Source organism: Trichechus manatus, unplaced genomic scaffold, assembly GCF_000243295.1.
Source record: "Trichechus manatus latirostris isolate Lorelei unplaced genomic scaffold, TriManLat1.0 scaffold00002, whole genome shotgun sequence".
Classification (NCBI taxonomy): Eukaryota; Metazoa; Chordata; class Mammalia; order Sirenia; family Trichechidae; genus Trichechus; species Trichechus manatus.
In genome coordinates, this window is record NW_004443938.1 from 4331682 (window position 1) to 4346443 (window position 14762).

General features: G+C 48.5%; 1 protein-coding gene across 6 annotated transcripts in view; it reads left to right on the plus strand.

Annotated features, from left to right (window-relative positions):
- Positions 1 to 321: 321 nt before the first annotated feature.
- MPC1 (mitochondrial pyruvate carrier 1) overlaps positions 322 to 14762 on the plus strand; it is a 17385-nt gene continuing 2944 nt past the window's right edge. The window contains exons 1-3 of one of the 6 annotated variants that reach the window (XM_023728545.1): positions 322 to 425; positions 10284 to 10287; positions 13648 to 13744. In XM_023728545.1, coding sequence (XP_023584313.1) covers positions 355 to 425; positions 10284 to 10287; positions 13648 to 13744 — 172 coding nt within the window. In that variant the 5' untranslated portion in view covers positions 322 to 354. The other 5 variants (XM_023728552.1, XM_023728540.1, XM_023728556.1 and 2 more) reach the window with 5 other exon arrangements.

The window sequence follows — 14762 nt, forward strand, 5'->3', positions numbered from 1 at the left end:
GCCGCGGCCCCTGCAAGGTGCCCTTGCGGAGGACCAAGTGAGCCGGCGGGATTCGCCGAAGTCCCGCGAGTGGCTCTTCCAAGCTGTGTCACCTCCACGCCGCGGGCCCAGCAACCGGCAGCCAATCCGCGCCGGGGCCAGCCCGCTTTACGGCAGCAAGCCCCGCCCCGCGTGCCCCTGTGCCGCACGCGCGAGCCAATCGGCTCCGCAGACGGAGCTCCGCCCCTCCCATAGGCCGAGCGCGGGGCGCGCCGCGGCCGTCAGGCGTGGCAGCTGTCGTGCGGGCCCGGGCGGCTCCCGTCGCGGGTCGCCGGTTGTCATTGGGCTCCGAGGAGCGGCTGGACCGGCACGGCCATGGCGGGCGCGCTGGTGCGGAAGGCAGCAGACTATGTCCGCAGCAAAGACTTCCGGGACTATCTCATGAGGTGAAGCGGGCCCTGGCCGGGAGCGGGCGTCCCGATCGCCTGGGCTGCTGAGACCCGGGGGCTTCTTCACTGGGCGGCCGGGACCCCAGAGCGACCCCGACGTGGCGGCTGTGCGCGCGGCGGCCACGCGCGCAGAGGACGCGCAGCCAGGCGGACCCCACCCGGGCCTCCGCGCACCCACCGTGGACAGCTCCGGGGAATCGCGGACACGGGCTGGGGTCGCGGCGGGTCTGCCGGCTCCGCTCCCGAGTCCTGTCCCAGGGCGCCCCCTCCCGGCCCCGTCTCCCCGCGCGCCCCTGCGACTGTCCTCCCCTGCCCGCCCCCTCCCGGACCCGTCTCCCCGCGCTCCCCGGGCCGTCTCCCCCTGCCCGCCCCCTTTCGGACCCTTCTCCCCTACACCCCGGGCTGTCTTCCCGTGCCCGCCCCCTCCCGGACCCGTCTCCCCTGCACCCCGGGCTGTCTTCCTCTGCCTGCCCCCTCCCCGGCTCGTCTCCTCTGCACCCCGGGCTGTCTTCCCCTGCCCGCCCCCTCCCGGACCGGTCTCCCCACGCACCCCGGGCTGTCTTCCCCTGCCCGCCCCCTCCCCGGCTCGTCTCCTCTGCACCCCGGGCTGTCTTCCCCTGCCCGCCCCCTCCCGGACCCGTCTCCCCGCGCACCCCGGGCTGTGTTCCCCTGGCCGCCCCCTCCCGGACCGGTCTCACCGCGCACCCCGGGCTGTCTTCCCCTGCCCGCCCCCTCCCGGACCCGTCTCCTCGCGCACCCCGGGCGGTCCTCCCCTCGCGCCCCCTGCCGGGCTGTCTTCCCCTCGTGCCCTCCTCCCCGGCTATCTCCCCGCTGAGCCGAAGCGATTCGGGTCGGGGTGTCAGTGACAACACCCACTCCCTGAGCCTGGCCGGGCGCTCGAGTGCAGTTTCCGGGGCCAGGTCTGCCCTGAGTGGGGGTCGGGCACGGTGAGCGTGCGGCTGGGAAACGCTTGTGGTGTGTGTTTGCGAAGCGCCGGGGGCGGGGCTGCGGGCGGATCGCACGCCTCCGGGAATTTAATCCGCAATTTAACCCGGCTCGCAGTTAGGCGGTGAGCGTCAGGTGCACCGTGGGCTTCACAGGGAGCGCCTTTTCTGTAGAAATAGTTATAATAAATTACCTAGAAACATGAAATTTAAAAGTGAGTACATCTAGTTTGGATTTCGGTTTTTCTTTTTAAGGATGTTAACATTCAGTCTAAGCATAGGAAGGGAATAAAATCTGAAGTGTTTTTATACACAAATATTGTCAACCAAAGTAAAAACATTTGTTTCCGAGAGTATGCTTTTTCTGGAATAAGTGCGTCTAGAAAATAGAATGATTTTCCATGAACTCTTCAAGTTAGAAACCGTGGACATAAACCATGGAAAGGCCTGAAGAGACACTTTCTGTACTTTATTTCCCATCTAAGGTTTGAGATGTTTATGTTTATTATAAATGTTTAGTGTAACTTTGAAACCGTTTAAAATAATTTATCTAGGAGTGTAATTTTAAGTTTTTCTGAGTGTGATTTTAAAGCCTGGGTCACATGGAGCTGTTTTCAGTGGTTAACAGTGTGATAAAGAGGAAGTGATGTAAGAGTCGATGAGAGACGCCCTTTGTAACCATCCGAAGGGTGCAGTGTGAGGGCAACTTGATTTGAACAATTTAAAAAGGATGGTTGTTGTTGGGTGCCATTGCGTGGGTTCCAACTTATGGGAACCCTGTGTACAACAGAAACACTGCCTGGTCCTGCGCCATAGGGTTAGTTTTTTTTTAATCCTGAATTTCATTGCAAATACTGTTTACCTCTGATTTTACAGAGCACTAGTCTAAGAAAAACCCTGCAGTCTGCCACATGGTAGAGTGAGCTTGGAAAGAGAAGTGTCACTCCTGACTTTCCAGAAAAGAAGTTTCTCTACTCAAATAGGACCAGGATTGATTAGAATGGATGTTTGGCACTGTGGAGTAGAGCAACTTTACAGGATTAATGAGTGGGGAAAATACTACCGGTTGCCGATGAGTCAATTCCAGCGCGCAGTCACCGTATGGGACAGAGTAGAACTGCCCCCTAGGGCTTCCGAGGCTATAATCTTCACAGAAGCAGACTGCCACATCTTTCTCCCACGGAGCAGCTGATAGGCTTGAACCACCGACCTTTCAGTTAGCAGCTGAGCACTTAACCACGGTGCCCCAGGCCCCTGGGGAAAATGCTAGCAAAGTAGTAATCTGAGAATATGTTCTAGTCTCTGCAGTTAACGTTCTTTGTGTCTTTGAATGTTATTTTAGCTTTCTACTGATGTTTTCTTACTGTACGATGAGACTCCCTAAGGTTAGGGCCTACAAGGATGGCGGTGCTGCAAACCGCACTGTGAAAGGACAAGGTGGACAAACCCCGCCTTTCTCACTACCTTCCCAGCAAGGATCAGCACGAATCCAGTTCCCAGCTGGAAGGAGATCCAGGCCTCACCTTGCCACAGTTCCACTCCCTACTGCCAGCCACTTCCGTGGCAATTCCTCTCTCTGACCCTAACCACCCAGAATTAGATCAGACTCATCACCAGCTCTCCTGAGCTGGGCCATCGGGGGGCAGCGGTAGCTCAGGCGTCTGCACAGCTCCCTGTACCTCAGACCAGTGGCCTCCCTTCCTCTCTCTAGTCCCCTGGGACTAGGTCACAGGCTAGAAGACTGTCTTTCTTCACTGACTGTCACCCAGCCACCCAGAGCTGGGTCTACACAAATCAGCTCTGTCCTGCTGGCTCATTGCCCCTGTGGGTTGGTTCTCTAGAATGGCTTACAAAATTCACGGAGACTGTTACCTATACTTACAGTTACCCATTTATTATAACCAGAAAGGATACGAGTGTAGAGACCTGTCAGGCAAGGTCTGGGAGAGGTCCCTGCACGGGGCCTCCATTGTCCCCGGGGGCTTGCCGATCCTTCCCTCATGAATGGATGTTCTCACCCATCCAGGAGGCCCCAGAGAGTGTTCCTAGGTCCCAGTGTCTAGGAAACCTCAGTGAATATGCATGACCTGGGCCTAATGCATAGTTATAATCAATGCAATGAATATGCATGACTTGGGCCCTAATGCATAGTTATGATCGATCCAATCAGTGAGTATGGCTGATGGCATGGGGCCCCTCCCTTCCTGAGGGTGGTTCCCAGGTGTGGGCCCATGCAGCCCCTACTTCCCCAGCTATTTTGGAAAACAAAGGGCACAATAATTGCTCAGGCTGTTTTCAGAAACCAGAGTCAAAGGGCCAAACTAAGTTCTCTATCCCAGAGGTAAAGGATAAAGTTGTATGGTACAATTAAAATTATTATACCTTATCCATGTAAAAAATATGCTGACGATTACCTAGCCATTCTACTACAAAGGAAAATTTGTTAAATATAGTTTCCAGGAACAGAGTTAGCCCTGCTTTTCTGAATGTATATTTTCTTTTGCTGGAAGGGGTTGAGAGAGGCAGGATTCCAGTGGAATGCTTTACACAGAGTCTAACCCTATTTTCTGAGACTAACTTCACACAGCTCGAATGTGTTCAGACTTCCTTTCCCGCTACTGATTTAACTGAATTACGCTTTGACTGAATTGAGGAAATGAGGAAAGGCAGAGAATTATGGGGCCCGCGGAAGTGCTGCCTTGGGGGGCACCAGGCTGGGAGGCGGGGAATGGCCCTGAGCAGGTTGGTCCCGGTGGACTCCAGCTACCTTACCTGTGAAATGGGTTCAGCGTGAATGTCCTCTGTGTCTAGCTGGGCTGTGGGGAAGATGAAACAGACAAGGCGTGTGAAAGGACGCGGAAGCTCTCGGCTGCTGGGCGTTCTTATTATGCCTGTTTTTGTGAGCAGAATCATTTTTACGTTTACTGCCTTAGGAGGAGTTAGATCTTACGTAAGAGGAATGAAGCGCTGTGCTTTCGACCTGACGCTGCCCTTCTGGACTGACACGCGGTGTGGAGATGTTCCAGGGGCGGTGTTGTCAGTGCCGTTCCTGGGAGCGGCCGGGGTTCAGCCAGGCTGCCAGGGACAGCGCGCCGCTTCCCAGCTGGCGCGCAGAGCAAGACGCGCTCTCCGTGGAGGTGGGGTCGGTGGCGGGCAGGGGGTGTGGGGAGACAGGGGCGCTCTAGGGACAGCTATACGCTGACGGACCGACACCTCCGCCGAACACAGCCTCCTGACCCCAGGGTGCACGACTCTATTCACGGCTCTGCTGCAGGCCACCTGCTCAGCGTAAATGACTAACGCTGCAAACCTCTTTCCTTTTAAATCCTTCCATACTGACGCTGAGTGGTCCTACGGCTTCCTTTCCGTCCACACCTCCTCAGCTGTCCGCCTCCCCCCCTCCACCGTAGCGTCCAGCGGGGCTCCACCGCTTGACATCCGGGGCAGTGGGGAGAGGCTGGAGCAGCCCTGGCCCCACCAGCTCCCTCATTGGCAATTTCCCCCATTTTACAGATGAAGAAGTGGAAACTAGGAGCGGCCAAGGCCCCCAGAGCACCCAGCGAGGAGTTGGCAGAGCTGGCTTACAGCCTGAAGTCCTGAGTCCTTCCTTCTCCAACTGCTTAAAGGCTGGGGGCAGCTGGGCCCACGCTCCCGCAGGAAGCTGCTGCTTGTCGCCCTTTCTTGCCCCTAGGAGGGGAACCTTTCTTCCCAGTAATTATCAGAGGACAGTTTTCCCTGTCTGACCTTCCAAGCTTCGTGCTCACTGCCCTGCATTCCTTCACAAAGGAGGAGGCCTCAACAAAGAAGCAGATGTGGGCTGGCTCTTCCCAGCCGTGTTTCCCTCTTCTCGTCCCATCCATAACGTGTTCCACGTACTTTGCATATTCCCTCACCAGTTCAGGTTCTCCTGCGTCTTTTCACAGCCTACCAAACGGGTAGAGAGGTGCTCGAAACTAACGCTGTTCTAGGATTGAATTGCCTGAATTATTTTAATAACAGAACATGGTTGAGTTTTTAAACAAAAAATTTTAATCATGTCACACGAATTTATAGTTTTTCAATCACATTGAATGTGATTGAAATACGTTTTTCTTACTAAAATGGACTTGCAAATATATTTTAAACGTTGATTATTTTTTTTCACCAAGAAGCAGTGGTTAAGAGAACAGGCTGTAATTTAAGAACCAAATGCAATGTGTGGACCCTGATTGGGTCTGGTATGAAAAAACCAGCTGAAAAAGACATTAGTAGACAGCTGGGGGCATTTAAATATGGTCTCAGTACTAAATGGTATTAGGTAGTTATTTTGTTACACGCAGTGACGGTGCTGTTCGGTCTGCGTAAGGAGTGTAAGGGCTCTTGTACATCTTCACTGTCCCTTTGAATCCTGGCTCTGTTGCTTTCTAGCCGTGTGGTCTTGGGCAAATTAGTTAACTTTTGTGGTTGATATCCCTTTTGTGACGTAGAGAGTGCAGAACAGTGCATCACAAAAGTAAGCGTTCAGCTGATTTTTGACTGTTAGTACACAATTCATCCCCTGGTTTCTGGTTCCCTGTTCTGAGCGCCGTCCATCTCTTCCCAGCTGTTTCTTCTTAATGGGGATTTTTGATGAAGAACTTCCTAGGTGTCTGTTCTAAAATCTTTTTCTTAAACTATTTCCTCACATACCTTATTGCTCTTCCTCTCCTCATGTTTTCCGTCCTGGATTTTCGGTTAAGAAAAACAAGAATGGGAAAACGCGTTTTGAGGTGGGATCTGTATTTTAATGATTGAGTCAATCAAGCTCTGTGGGGGTTTATTCTAGAGATCTGTCCACTTCTTATTATCAAATCTGTGTCTTCAAGTTTTCACCTGTGGTCGCCGTTTGGCTGCACGTGCAGAAGATGTTTTCTTGAATAGAACCTAGATCAGGTAAGGTTTTAAAGTCAGTCAATCACTTAACATACCCAGAACGCTGAGATTAGTGGGACGGCATAAATGAACATTCTCCAACTAATTAGCTGTTCGGTCCTAAGCTGATTTTAACTTCTAAGTTCCCAGGAGGCTTTAATACTTACCTCCAGGTGAGAAGGTGCCGTAGATTCACAGCATGTTAGATGGGGATCAGACCTTACAAGCTGGATGGGCCAACCCTTCACTTGCCACGTAAGGAAACGGATCTGTAGACCAAGCAGAAAACTTGAGATCCTGCTGTGAAGCAGACTTGAGAAGCCAGAACACAGACCTGTCTGCTTAGGATTTGAGGGGATGAGGGAAGTGCAGCCATGGTTGTGACCAGGGCTGAGGCTGTGGGTACACCCTGTCTCTCTGCCCTCGCACTCTGGGATTGCTCCCTGCTGTGTGACTGGCCTTCAGAAACGCAACCCAGCTGCAGCGCAGGGGCGGGACCTGCAGGGAGCATCCGAAGGTCTCTGCTGTCCTCAGGCTAGTTTCTGCCAAAGCTGAACATCCGCTCATCCTGGTTGTCAGAACGCGCTCGTTTTAGCTTCATCTAGAGAATTGGGTAAAACCTGGTGGGACTTCATAAAGGACAAGCAGGCGAGCGGTCCCAGCCGGCTGTAGAGCCGGGGTCTAGGGTGTCTCACAGCATTACCCCCTCACTTTCAGGAACGGTCTCAATAGATTCTGCTGACTTGGCGGCTGTCAGCTGTCTCCTTTCAGTACTGTATAACCAAAACCCAAACCCACTCCCGTCGAGGCGATTCCGACTCTCAGCAATCCGTAAGGTTTCCAAGGCTGTCAATCACTACAGAGGCGGACTGCCACATGTTTCTCCCACGGAGCTGCTGGTGGTTTCCAACTGCCCGCCGTCCAGTTACCAGTCGACCGCTGTACCCACTGTGCCACCAGGGCTCCTTGATACTATGTCAGCAAGTTCTAAATCACCTAAATCGGTACTTTCGTAGACAGTGATGTGATTAAGAAAGCTTAACAGTTACTGTCGGTAGCTTTAGGAAAATGAGACAGACTGGCAGTGCCCGGGACACACTATGAAAATAGAAGTGAGCCTAGAAGAGGCCTTGAACCAGCCGATCACGGTTCCAGATTAAGGGGAAAGCAGAGACACAGGTTATTCCGTGGAGTTGCCCTCCCCACATATACACATATGCACACACATACACATGCTTACATACACAACACGCATTCACAGCACATGCACAACACACAGACATACAGACACACACATGCACACGTGCACAAATACACATACAGACACACGTACATACAGCACACACAATGCACATACACAACAATACACACATACACAGACACACACACAACATACACACCTCTACACACGTGCGCACACATACACGTACACACACACGTGTTCTCACATTTTCACACTGACACAAACATAAATTTAGAAGCTACCTACAATTTCAAGAACTGTCCCGTTTCTTTCTCTCCCCTTGCCCACCCTGAGAAAAATTCTACTAGCGTCAGAAAACCAGTGTTTTTTCATGCTGTCTTTTAGCTTTGGACAACCTTGTCAGAACTGAGAGACGTTAAATGGTGGAGTATTGTGTTTAACAGGGATATTTAGAGTGACTGCATTCTCAAACTGTTTTACAGTCACTGACCCACTATGAAGGTGAAGTAATTGATGTTATTTTGTGATCATATACATATAGGACTTTTCAGGTTGAGCAGGGGGTGAAGACCAGTTCATTCTCCTGTATTCTCACCTTTATCATCTGTACTAAGGTCACCTCTTGTCAAATAGGGAAGAATTTTAACTATTGTAGGATTTAAGCAGGGAGTGCTAACTTGAAGACTATGATATTATCTCCAAGCTGATACTTTAGATTTGAAGTACTGTGTCTTCCTAAAGAAAGACCTTTACACAGAGTAGCGCTGCAGGTGACTGTTCCTGCATTACCGTGTCTGATCTTACAAGGTCAACAATTCCTTGCAGCTCTAGGGCACTGGGCTCAGTTTGTCCTTGCTGTGGAATTCAGTTTTGATCATATGATTTGCTAGACAGGTGCTTTCTATGGCTTTAGATATTTTGTGTAACAGAACCTATTTAGAAGTATATTATTAGCAGTCTCAGCAAATACTGTCATGCTGTAAATTAGAAACCCTGTGACCTCCAAATCCAAACAACTAGGAGAGTTGTTTGACCTTGAATAGGTGTACAGAAGATTTTATCATCTTATTTCAATAACTCTTTCACTAGCTAAACTTTATAAGTTTACTTTAACCAAACGATCTGCTTAAACTATATCCTGGCAACAGAAATTGCCATTTCAGAAACGAAAGTAATTCACTATAAAACTTCTGATATATTTTTAAGTGATACCAAGTTCACCATTCACAAAAACAGCTCACTTCGCATTGGAAGTTTTTACTGTCCATCATTCACCGAGTCTTTTTGTCTGTCTGTGCTCCACGGCAGGCCCACTGCAGGGTCTGGGGTTTCTGTGGTGAGCGGGGTACAGAGCTGTGCCTTCGCGGCCTTGCTTTCTGGTGGCAGTGTGTTCACACATAGCAACGGACGGTTCCATCGTTTACAGAACTCCAAGTGTTGCGCTCTCACCAGTGTGTCATTGTTCAAAGAAACGGATTCCCCTCTAAAGCCCCACTGCCTCTGGCCACACGTGGTCGCTGAGCACTTGAAACGTGGCTGGTCCAAACCGACCAAGAGAGGTGCTGTAAGTGCGAAACGCGTAGCAAACTGCAAGAACAAGTGCAAAAAAGAGAATAAATGTTTACTGATTACCTATGGAAACTGCAATATTCTTATATATTGGGATAAGTTGTTGTTAGGTGCCATCGAGTCAGCTCCGACTCACAGCGGCCCCGTGGACAACAGAACGAAACACCACCCAGTCCCGCGCCATCCTCACAATCCTTGTTCTGCTTGAGCCCATCGTTGCAGCCGCTGTGTCCGTCCCTCTCTTTGAAGGTCTTCCTCTTTTTCGCTGACCCTCTACTTTACCAAGCATGATGTCCTTCTCCAGGGACTGATCCCTCCTGATAACATGTCCAAAGTACATAAGACAAAGCCTTGCAATCCTTGCTTCTAAGGAGCATTCTGGTTGTACTTCTTCCAAGACAGATTTGTTCCTTCTTTTGGCAGTCCATGGGATATTCAATATTCTTCGCCAACACCACAATTCAAAGGGATCAATTCTTCTTTGGCCTTCCCTATTCATGGTCCAGCTTTCACATGCATAAGAGGCGATTGAAAACACCATGGTTTGGGTCAGGTGCACCTTAGTCTCCAAGGTGACATCTTTGCTTTTCAACACTTTAAAGAGGTCTTTTGCAGCAGATTTGTATTGGGATAAGTAAGCTTATTAAAATTAATTTCTGTTGTTTCTTTTTGCTTTTTGTAATCTGGCTTCTAGAAAATTTTAAATTGTGTGTGTGATTCATGCTTGTGGCCTGCATTATATTTCTGTTAGACATCGACTGTCTGACAGAGTGTATGTCAAATATGTGTTTCAAAAATTGGAAGAGAGCACTAGAATCTTGTACGAGATAACAAGTATATATTGTAAACTTTCTAAAGCTTTGTGTTTTAGGAAACTAGTATGTAAATTATTTTTATCTTTTATGTTCTTTCTAAGAAATATATTTCAAGTATAGCCCAGTGCTTACCATCATCCGTGTGTGTGTGTGTGTGTGTGTGTGTGTGTGTGTGTGTGTGTGTATCATTCTGAAGTTGTTTTAAGGATCAAGCTTATTTTTAATAAAGTCGAAATTCAGTTACATTAAGTCAAATTTGTTATTAGAAACGTTACTGGATCTCAAAAAATTAAAAAAGCCTGTTTGGAATGTGGATGCATGTGGGAGGTTGGAGCAACCTAATAGAACTGAAGCCTTTGAAAGCGTCTCATCTTTTCTTTCTTATTTTTTCCATGTCTCCCTGTTGGAACCTTGCTGACTCCTCACCAAACAGTACGGTAAGACATCGGTTTCTCCTTCTCTCAGGCGTTTGCAGACTTCCTGCTTTAACAAGGCCGTGGCCGGGAAGCCGGCCCCTCCACCCGCGCACACCCGCCCCTTGTTCTGCCCGTCCCTTCTCACATGGAGCTCCCTGCAGGGCGGGGGTGTCCTGGGTGCATTTCCCCATTGCTATTTTTAGAACCATGTAGGAGTAGTAAAAGAGCCTGACAAGTGGGGAAAGGAAGAGAGAGAGAAGGAAGGAAGAGAGGAGAAAAGGTGAGCTGATCTCTCTCTGCTGGGCGGAGCCCCTTTTCATGGCTGAGTTTCCAAACAGTGCTACATCATAATGCTGCTCATTTCTGTTTGAACTTTCTTTTAGCCACAGTTTCCTTTAATGGAGTAAAATTATTTAATTTAATTTAATCCATTGAATCCAACATATGCTGATTTTCTCTTTTTAAGGATTAATCATGAAGTTCTTTTCCTAGAAACCGACTCATGACTAGCAGACAGAGCATACATCAAACATATATTTCAAACATTGGAAGGGAGCACTAGACTCTTGTCTTAGACAGCACGTATAATAAACTTTCTAAAGTTTGGTGTTTTAGGAAACTAGTATTGAAATCACTGTTATGTCCTCTTAGGAAACGCATTTCAGGCACAGCTCAGTGCTCACAGTGTGTCTACAGTTGTGAAGTTGCCGAGCTCGGCCTCACGTAACACCATAACACTCAGACTCGTCACACTCAAACCTTCAGCATGAGCATGTGGCCAGACCCCCCCAGGCACGCTGGGCTCCAGGTGGACGCCCTGGCGGGTCACTGCATCAGCACTCAGCTGCCTCTGGGGCCTTCCTAGAGTCATTCCCAAGGCTCTGCTGGGCCCCGAGGGTCTGTGCCTTCTTGCGGAGCAAGGGACAGAGGTTAAACGGGGCAAGAGGAGGGAGGCCCGCAAGGAGGCCAGCTCAGAAAGTGGGGGGATCCCTGTGCAATAGTGGGAAGTGCAGCACCGCACCAAGACTAAAGGGGCACACCAGCCCAGGGGCAAGGACGAGAAGGCAGGAGGGGACAGCCAAGTTGATAACAGAAACCCAAGGTCAAGAGGGGGAGAGTGTTGACAGGTCGTGGGGTTAGCAACCGATATCACAAAGCAATACGTGTACTAATTATTTAATGGAAGCTACTTTGCCCTATAAACTTTCATCTAAAGCACAATAAAATAAATAAATAAAAATGAAAGTGCAACAACGCGGTGACACCTGACAAAGGCCAGATGGGAAGAGCAGCAAGTACGGGGGACAGGCACTGTCGCTTACTAGGTGGGAAGAGCAGCAGGTACACGGGACAGGCATTGTCCCTTACCAGGTGGGAAGAGCAGCAGGGACAGAGGGGCAGGCACTGTCCCTTACCAGGTGGGAAGAGCAGCAGGGACAGAGGGGCAGGCACTGTCCCTTACCAGGTGGGAAGAGCAGCAGGGACAGAGGGGCAGGCACTGTCCCTTACCAGGTGGGAAGAGCAGCAGGGACAGAGGGGCAGGCACTGTCCCATACCAGGTGGGAAGAGCAGCAGGGACAGAGGGGACAGGCACTGTCCCTTACCAGAAGTCTGGTGGGCAGGAGCAAAGTCTAAATTTGGGGAATCCTGAATTCTCAGCAGGGAGGGAGGTCTGACTCAGATCATCTCCAATCTGAAGACACAGGACCAGTGAGGCAACCCAGAATCTCTCAGGTTCTATCTTAAATACCAGCTGTGCCTTTGTACGGTTAATAACTTGGACATTGAACCCTGAAGAACTTACATGGTGGCCCTGTAGTGCTCTCAAAACTTAGGTAAACATGTGCCACATGTCTTACATTTGTGGGTATTTAAATAACACTTCAAAATACGTTTCTGGCATTCCACATGTGATCCACGTTTATTTTCCCTGGGTTTCCTTGGTTTCCCCCTTCTCACATAATTTTGAATTTTAACAACTGGTCAACAATAGAAAAGCACGGTCTAGAAACGTATTTGCTGCTCCGACTTTATCTTAGACACTCTGCTAGGCAGAAGTAAAGGCAGGACCATTTTTTGTTTAATCTTCTCATAACTAAGGTCACTTAGCCAACAGTGTGTGGTTTGTTTCAGGTTTTAAAACATTGTTTGCAACTTCTACATTAATAAAACAATTGTGAGCTTTAATGGACAAAACCCACTGGACTTCTTTCATCTTGGCCCGCGAGGTTAAGTGAGAAGTGGCTGCTGTTAGACACGGGCAGCTTAACTTTGGTGTCCGTGGACGGCTGTGGTTGTGGAATGAAAACTGTTGGTACTTTTTATTATTATTACGTTCTTGCTGTTACTTCGGAAGTACTTTCCAATCTTAATTTCTTAGTATCTGGGGCCTCAGGTGTAGATTTCCCAGTTCTCTGATCTTAGTATAGCTCATAGGAACTGAAAAACAATTTCTTCCCTTGTTAAGACCCTTTCTTCAGAAAAAGTATCCAATGTATGTTCTACAATCTGGGAAATGTTGATAAATAACTTAGTGAAAATTTGAAGAAACAAAAAGTTTTGATAGATTTAAACATGACATCATAGAGAATAGTTTTAACGAAGTTGAAGTTTGGCAAGAGGGAATTGTATCAGAAGGTAACCTCAGCTTGACTAAATGGGCAGCTTCTGTCGGGAGGTGAGATGAGAAGGCAGAGAGGGTTAGGAGCTGGGAAATCGGGGGTGGAAAGGAGGAGTGTGCTGTCACAGAATAGGGAGAGCAATTAGGGTCACCTAACAATGTATGTATAAATTTTTGTATGAGAAACTGACTTGAAATATAAACTTTCACTTAAACTACAACAATAAGCAAAAAATAAAAAGGAAGTTAACCTCATCTTAGTTAGACAACCAGAGATTAAACCAAGTCTAAACGAGACAGATTAAACCAAAACCAAACCAAACCCGTTGCCGTTAAGTCGATTCTGACTCATGGCAACCCATGTGTGTCAGAGTAGAACTGGGCTCCGCAGGGTTTTCAAGGCTGTGATTTTTCGGAAGCCAATTGCCTGTCTTCTGAGGCACCTCTGGGTGGGTTCGAACCGCCAACCTTTTGGGTAGTAGTCAAACATTTAACCACTTGTGCCACGCAGGGACTCCATACAGGACTTTGATGTAATCTGGAAATTGGTAGGGACCTTGGTAGACTGCAAATTCATGGACAAATACTTGAACAAGCAAATCCCAAACTACTAACCATCCACACCTTAACCCAGTCCATCCAGCAGGATGTAAGCATGGAGGCTTGTTTTCACAAGTTCCACATTATTGTTTAAAGTATGTGAGTTGCAGCTGTTCACAGTCCCACCCTGACTCTTCCTTTTTTCCTTGCATTTTTTTTAGCACTTCTGGGGACCTGTAGCCAACTGGGGCCTTCCCATTGCTGCCATCAGTGACATGAAGAAGTCCCCAGAGATCATCAGTGGTCGGATGACATTTGGTAAGGATGCATGCTCAAGTAACTGGGAGGAAAGCAAGTGGAGGTTTACCATCGAGGCAGTCCCATCTCATAGCGACACTACAGTTGTGTGATAGCACAGCTGAATTAGTATGATTTGTTCCTTAAATTGGACACATGCCTGATTGTATCATGGGCATTTGGGTCACATCAGTACAGTCTGGTATGAATAGCACTGGATGAATTTCACTTTAGTTTGATCACAATATATATACAAGATAATCGAAGAACTTTTATTGGCTACCCTAATCAATGCATCTTCTTTTGATACTTCCTGCTTCATTTAATATTTTCCCCTTAGAATCCTTTGATACTGCAATTTGAGGCTTAAATTTTTCCTTCAGTTCTTTCAGCTTGAGGGATGCCAAGCATATTCTTCCCCTTTGGTTTTCTATCTCCAGCTCTTTGCACGTTACATTATAATACTTCACTTTGTCTTCTCGAGCTGCCCTTTGAAATCTTCTGTTCAGCTCTGGAAGCATCAAAAGCAGATGAAAGGAATACACAGAGTCAGTGTACCAAAAAGAATTGGTCAACATTCCACCATTTCAAGAGGTAGCATATGATCAGGAACCGATGGTACCGCAGGTAGAAGTCCAAGCTGCACTGAAGGCATTGGTGAAAAACAAGTCTCCGGGAATTGACGGAATATCTATTGAGATGTTCCAACAAACGGATGCAGTGCTGGAAGTGCTCACTCATCTATGCCAAGAAATTTGGAAGACAGCTCTGGCCAACCGACTGGAAGAGATCCATACTTATGCCTATTCCCAAGAAAGGTGATCCAACTGAATGCAGAAATTATTGAACAATATCATTAGTATCATGCGCAAGTAAAATGTTGCTGAATATTATTCAAAACCGGTGGCAGCAGTACATTGACAAGGAACTGCCAGAAATTCAAGCTGGATTCAGAAGAGGACATGGAACCAGGGATATCATTGCTGATGTCAGATGGATCCTGGCTGAAAGCAGAGAATACCAGAAAGATGTTTACCTG